Source organism: Eimeria acervulina, genomic scaffold, assembly GCF_000499425.1.
Source record: "Eimeria acervulina Houghton genomic scaffold, Eah_scaff873, whole genome shotgun sequence".
In the NCBI taxonomy this organism is placed as follows: Eukaryota; Apicomplexa; class Conoidasida; order Eucoccidiorida; family Eimeriidae; genus Eimeria; species Eimeria acervulina.
In genome coordinates, this window is record NW_013547100.1 from 105 (window position 1) to 7,212 (window position 7,108).

At 37.3% G+C, this 7,108-nt stretch overlaps 2 protein-coding genes across 2 annotated transcripts; both read left to right on the plus strand.

Moving 5' to 3' along the window:
• Positions 1-244: 244 nt before the first annotated feature.
• EAH_00051170 (hypothetical protein) lies at positions 245-318 on the plus strand (the record flags this gene model as incomplete). The annotated part of the gene is made up of 1 exon (XM_013391246.1): positions 245-318. A coding segment is annotated over one exon (74 nt), but the record flags the coding sequence as incomplete, so codon positions are not given.
• A 1,537-nt stretch (positions 319-1,855) lies between these two features.
• EAH_00051180 (hypothetical protein, conserved) lies at positions 1,856-3,666 on the plus strand (the record flags this gene model as incomplete). Its single annotated transcript, XM_013391247.1, has 4 exons — positions 1,856-1,912; positions 2,128-2,201; positions 2,433-2,580; positions 3,268-3,666. The coding sequence occupies 4 exons, from the start codon at positions 1,856-1,858 to the stop codon at positions 3,664-3,666; spliced, it is 678 nt and encodes a 225-aa protein (XP_013246701.1).
• Positions 3,667-7,108: the final 3,442 nt, after the last annotated feature.

Genomic DNA, 7,108 nt, shown 5'->3' on the forward strand with positions numbered 1-7,108 from the left:
AATATATATATTATATATTTAATATATATATATTATATATTTAATATATATATATATATATATTTGTTTACCCTTCCATAGAGAAACATCATAGCGAGTTGTCCGTAGCCTTTTTGTTTATTTGCTAATTTCCACAGCCAAGGGGGATAGAAATTATCAGCAAGGATTTGGTGATCTTGAATATTTTGATAAATATTAAATATATTATTAGCATTCGTGTCTTGCTTGGGTGTTTGTCTTTCAGATGACCCCTCAGAAGAAGAAGAAGAAGAAGAGACGCCCTTCTTCTTGGCAGCAAAACGAGGTAAAGATAAATAAAATATTTGCATGCAGTTTGAATTCAATACAGGTAGACATCTTGAAGAAAAATGCGTTACATTTATATTCATACCTTTGTTTGCTGAACACATCAACGGACGCGAAAGATAATAACACCCAATCATCTCCACTCAACCTAAACCCTAAACCCTAAACCCTAAACCCTAATTATTCACATGCCTAGAAAAAATAACAGTGCATCAAACCCTAAATCATACAAAAACTTCTTATGTCTTCAACACAAAACACCAAACCCCCCAACAACTCAACACGCCAAAACCCTAAACCCTAAACCCTAAACCCTAAATAAAGGAAAATGAGGGTTTTAATTCCTTAGGGTTTAGCAGCCCTCTTAGGGTACAGCTTCTCAATTAGACGAAGTTTTGGGGGGCCCCTGGGGGCCCCTACTGCAGTTTGTTGTTAGGAAATGCAAAAGATCTGGAGGTCTAATATATTAGTTTTCTGCTGCAGCAACAATTCAGGAGTTCATTCTGAGGTGTACATACACCGGAGATTCAAATATATGAAGCGGGAAGTCAGAACTGCTTGCAGTGCGACTTCCAGCCCCGAGAGGAGGAAGGAGAGAATAAAAAAAGGAAGTAAAACAAATAAAAGAAAAAAATTAAAATAAAATCAATTAAAAAAATCAAAATATTTAGACGAAAGCAATATGAATATTTAAACAAACTCAGGTGTACATACACCCGAAAATTTAAACAGCGGGTCCGACTGTTTGCTGTACTTGCTGCTGCTCTTGAGAAGAGAATTAATATATGAAAAAAAATAAGCAAAACCTCAATAATAAAATACATTTATTTAACTCATTAAATGCCCTTAAAACTATACACGAAACACCAAACCCTAAACCCTAAACCCTATACCCTAAACCCTAAACCCTTGACCCTTGAGCTTCGCTACAACCGTAGCAATTCGTGAAGCCGCTGCCTCGTTCTTTGCTTCTGTCCCTTGATCCTTCATTTTAATTTTTTATTTGAGTTTAAATTCGTCAATATTTTGATTAGTTTCATTTAATTAAACAAAGTACTTCTTCTTTACTCTGCCTCAGCCGCGGGAAACCGAGCAGCTACAGCGGAAGAGGTTGTGTGTACATACACCTGATGCATAGACACCTAAAACGGGTGAACTTTTCATTATAAAGTATTTGCTTATCAATAAACAAACGGAATCTCCAGTTTGTCTCACCAATCTAAGAGCAGTAAACCCTAAACCCTAAACCCTAACCATGTTTTCCTGCTGCTGCGCGGACACCGCCACTCGTGGCGATCTTCTTACCGAGGAGAAACCCGAAGTTTTTGACGGGGCCTCAGAAGTTCAAGATAGAGGTCATTCAGTAGCAGCAGCTACACCAGCAGCAGCAACACCAGCAGCAGCAAACGACACAGCAGGAGCACCAGCAACAGCAAGCGATGCAGCAGCAGCACCGCAAGAGGCTGCAGCAGCAGCAGCAGCAGCAGCAGCACCAACCAATGATGTTGCAGCAGCAAAAAAGGAAGGCCCACCAGTGTCTGAACGCAAAATGAATTTCGCTGCTACAAAGAAACAAGATGCTCCACCCCCCAAGAAACCTATGACAGTAAACCCTAAACCCTAAACCCTAAACCCTAAACGTACTACATCTCAAAACAACGGGCATCTGGCAGTCCTGCTATGCTGTCAACCCCTGATTCTTAAATGTTTAGGGTTAATGGTCTACTGCTGAGGGTTTAGGGCCTACTATTTAAGGTTTAGGGTCTACTGTTTAGGGTTTAGGGTTTAGGGTTTAGGGTTTAGGGTTTTGTTTTGTTATAGGCCCCCACAGTGGAACGCGCGAGACGAACGTCTGTCCCATTGGAATGCCCTTTGGATGATGGTGTTTTCCTGATGTAATCCTAAACCCTAAACCCTAAACCCTCAACCCTAAACCCTAAACCATAATTTGCATAGTAGCTAGAGCCTCATTGGTAGCCGGTGGATATACATCTGAAGGGTTTTTTTTTCGCGTACCTTTCTCCGCAAGGGTTTAGGGTTTAGGGTTTAGGGTTTAGGGTTTAGGGCTTAGGGTTTAGGGTTTAGGGTTTAGGGTTTAGGGTTTAGGGTTTAGGGTTTGCATGCAGGTACGAAAAGGAGACTGACACGGTGTATGCGCAGTGGAGTAAGACCCCTCAAACCACCGCCTTAGCTTGGCTTAAACCGCTTGTTGCGATTCCAGAGCATAAATACAAAGTTAACGGAGGAAGACAAAATCTCTTCACGAAAGCAGTGGTGAGGTCTAGGGTTTAGGGTTTAGGGTTTAGGGTTTTCGGTTTTCGGGTTGGTTGAGGGTCGAAAAAGTAATTCGTAGGGTTTACACGAGGTTGTCAGCCCGTCTGCTCGCTTAGGGCTCAGGGTTTAGGGTTTAGGGTTTAGGGTTTAGGGTTTAGGGTTTGGTTGCTCTTCAACCCATAGTGTTGTCGGTAGATTTGCTGTTGGCGTGTCTTCGTTGTAAGCTGCTGCTGCTGTTGCTGCTGCACCTGCTGCTGCATTTGCTGCTGCATTTGCTGCTGCATTTGCTGCTGATCTTGCTGCTGTATTTGCTGCTGCATTTGTTTGCTGCGTTGTTACAAATAATATATTTTTATATTATTATTTTTATTTATTATCAGTGCAATTCTTCTTGTCTTTTATTACTATCATTTATTATTATTGCTTACTGTTATTATATATTTATTATATTATATATTTATTATATTATATTTATATTTATATATATACAATACCTTTATTCTTATATATGTAATTGTGTATATTTTATTTAAACGAACAATAATAAAAGTTATTGAAGATGAATAATAAAATAATAATAATAATAAATAAATAAATAATAAATAATAAATAATAATAATAATTAATAATAATAATAGCAATTTAATAATAAAGAGTAAAAGTATTGATATATTTTGTGTGTCTTAGGAAGAGGGTAAATATTACAAAGGCTGGATCCGGTTTATTTGTATAGTAAATGAATATCCTTCAAAGTTAATGCTGCTAGAAAACTTTGCTGCTGCTGCTGCACCCGATGTACAATTGCTGCTGCTGATTCCTTCGGGTGTAGCAGCAGGAGAGGCTTCTGCTGCAGCAGCAGCAGCAACAGCAGCAGGAGGAGGAGGAGGAGGAGCCGAATCTACATGTGTTGCTGTTGCTCTTGATTTATATAATAAACTCTACGATCTAAAAAACGTATTTGCTGTTGCTGCTGTACCTTGCAGCAGCAAATTAATTCCGACGCAGCAGCCGATAACCCCTCATAAATTTCTACAGATGGGGACAGGCGAAGGCGATGCAGCGTCGATACACCTCAAAAAGACATAAATTAAATAAATAAATAATTAAATAAATAATATATTAACTAATATATATATGTAAATTAATATGTAAATTTATTTGTTTGTTTATTTATTGTGGAGGAGACGCAGAGACAAAACGAATATATAAAAATATATATAAATATATAAATAAATATTTAAATAAATATATAAATAAATATATAAATTAATTATTTAATTATTTATTTAATTATTTAATTAATATGTATTGAAGTATGTAAATAAATAAATATATCATCAAGACAGAAAAAATAAAATCTAAGTATATATTTATTTGTTTATATTTTTAATTCACCGTCGCCTCTATATTAATGTTTATATATTTATATTTATATTAATATTTATATTTATATTTATTTGTTTGTAGCTATATTTACATTTATACACACATATATTTGCTTATTTGTATTTATATTTACATTTATTTATATTTATATTTATTAATATTTATATTTATATTTATTTGTTTGTATTTACATCTATATTTGCTTCTTTGTATTTGTAGACAAGTTTATTTATTTATAATTATTTATTTGTATCTGGACTTATTTATTTACTCTTACATTTATATTTATATTTGCACTTATATTTATTTATTTATATTTATTGAAGTCGTGTGCGGATAGTCGCAGATAAATAAATAATTAATTAAATAAATAAAATTAAATAAATAAATAAATAAATAAATAAATAAATCTGAGCATAAACAAACAAATTTTTTTGGCGTAGAGACTGCGTGTCTCCTCCTAACCTCTGTTTGTTTATTTATTTGTTTGTCTCTTTATTTTTCTATTTAATTAATTTATTTATTTATTTATTTATTTATTTAAGTTATATATTTGTTTACTCACTCGCCTCACAACAAACAGCGGAGGAGACAAAAAAAACAAAAGAAATAAGTTAAAGAGAAGTAAATAAATAAAAATAATAAACAAAGACATACGAGAGACAGATAGAGACAATATAAACAGAGTAAGAGAGAGACAGAGACAGAGCGACAGAGAGACAGACAGAGAGAGAGACAGAGAGAGAGACAGAGAGAGAGACAGAGAGAGAGACAGACACAGAGACAGAGACAGAGAGGCAGAGAGAGAGAGAGAGAGACAGAGTAAGAGAGAGACAGAGAGAGACAGAGACAGAGAGAGAGACAGAGACAGAGACAGAGACAGAGACAGAGAGAGGTAGAGTAAGAAATAAAAATAAATAAAAGAAAGAAATTGAAGGAGAGAGATATAAATAAAACAAGTAGGAGCAAAAAAGACAGAGAGATAAAGAGAGGGAAGGAAGAAAGACACAAAAGAGAGACAGATAAATGAGACAGACAAAGACAAAGAGAGACAGATAAATGAGACAGACAAAGACAAAGAGAGACAGACAAATTAGACAGACAAAGACAAAGAGAGACAGTTAAATGAGACAGAGACAGAGACAGAGACAGATAATAGAGACAGACTAAGACAAAGAGAGACAGATAATAGAGACAGAGACAGAGAGAAAGAGAGACAGATAATAGAGACAGACAAAGACAAAGAGAGACAGATAATAGAGACGGACGGAGACAGATAAAAGAGGCAGACAGAGACAGATAAATGAGACAGACAAAGACAAAGAGAGACAGATAATAGAGACAGAGACAGACAGAGACAGTTAATAGAGAGAGAGAGACAGAGACAGATAATAGAGACAGACAAATAAGACAGACAAAGACAAAGAGAGACAGATAATAGAGACGGACGGAGACAGATAAAAGAGACGGAGACAGAGAGATACAGAGAGAGACAGAGAGATAGAGACAGAGAGATAAAGATAGAGACAGAGAGACAGCGACAGAGACAAAAACAAAAAGAGAGTAAAGACAGAGAGCGTAAAGAAAGAGCAAGTAAAGAGAGAGACAGAGACAGCAACAGATAAACAGAGAGAGAGAGAGTAAAGCTATATAAATATATAATGTATATAATATATAAATAATATATATATATATATATATATTGTCTCTTGTCTCTGCTTTTTAGTATTGTCTGTCTTTTTCATCTCTTCGTCTCTGGCAACTTAGCTGACTGTACACTCCAATTTCCCCTAAACCCTAAACCCTAAACCCTAAACCCTAAACCCTAAACCCTAAACCCTAACGAGCCGGCTTATTCAGGCCTCCAGGGTTTACGAGTGATTAGGGTTTACGGTTTGACTGGGTGTATAACAGTACCTACGTAATCACCCCCCTTCAGATTGAGATGAGGGTTTAGGGTTTAGGGTTTAGGGTTTGCTGATCTTTTCTGTTCGCCCGGTGTACATACACCTGAAGCATATCAAACTACGGCTAGCTACAGCTAGCTGCAGCTAGCTACTGTTGCCTTCAGCTAGCTACACTTACCTGAAGCTGTCTACAGCTAGCTACAGCCGTCTACAGCTAGCTACAGCTAGCTACAGCTAGTTACAGCTGTCTACAGCTGTATACAGCTAGCTACACCTAGCTAGAGTTAGCTACAGCTAGCTACAACTAGCTACAGCTAGCTACAGCTAGCTAAGTAGTTTGACAGTTACTTGGCAGGGGTATAAGGCTTCACGCTCTGCTGCAGAGAGGTAGCAGCCCCCACACGGAAAACGGAAGGCAAACCCTAAACCCTAAACCCTAAACCCTAAACCCTAGGTCCTAAACCATAGACACTAAACCCAAAAACCTAGGCCTTAAAACCCTAAACCCTAAACATTGAACCCTAAACCCTACTCTCTAAACCCTAAACCCTACCAGCTAAATACTAAACCCTAAATGCAAACCCTCGTGCGGTTTAGAGACAGAGACAATGCTTGGCGTCTCCATTTGTTGAGTGTAGAGGCGGCCCCTTGTGGCGGGCAGCCATTAAACCCTAAACCCTAAACCCTAAACCCTAAACCCTAAACCCTAAACCCTAGGGTCCGAAGTGTTTTTATGCATAATGCGAGCGGCTTTCTATTTGTCTTTTATTTTTTTGTGGTTTATCTCTTGTGAATCTTTCAAGCCCCAAAGCATCAAGAGAAATTATCTCGAGCAGGGCGGCTGTTGCTGCATGCAGCGGTTTAGGGTTTAGGGTTTAGGGTTTAGGGGTCTGTAGAGGTGAGGGAGGGGTGAGTATGAGGGAAGAAACATTTTATCTGGAAATGTTTAGGAGAGCGTAGAGACAGAGTGCGGGGCGCGTTCGAAACCCTAAACCCTAAACCCTAAACCCTAAACCCTTAGCGATGCTGTTGTGTCCTTGTGGGTGAAGCGGCGAGATTGCCGCTTGTTTTAACTCAAGTTCTCAATAAATATTGAAAATATATTTAATATTTCTTTAAGTTCTATATCTTAATTTATATCTAGGGTTTGGCTCGCGGCCTGGAGGACCCCTGCTCTTCCCCTTCCTAAACCCTAAACCCTAAACCTTAAACCCTAAACCCTAATTCTTTAACAA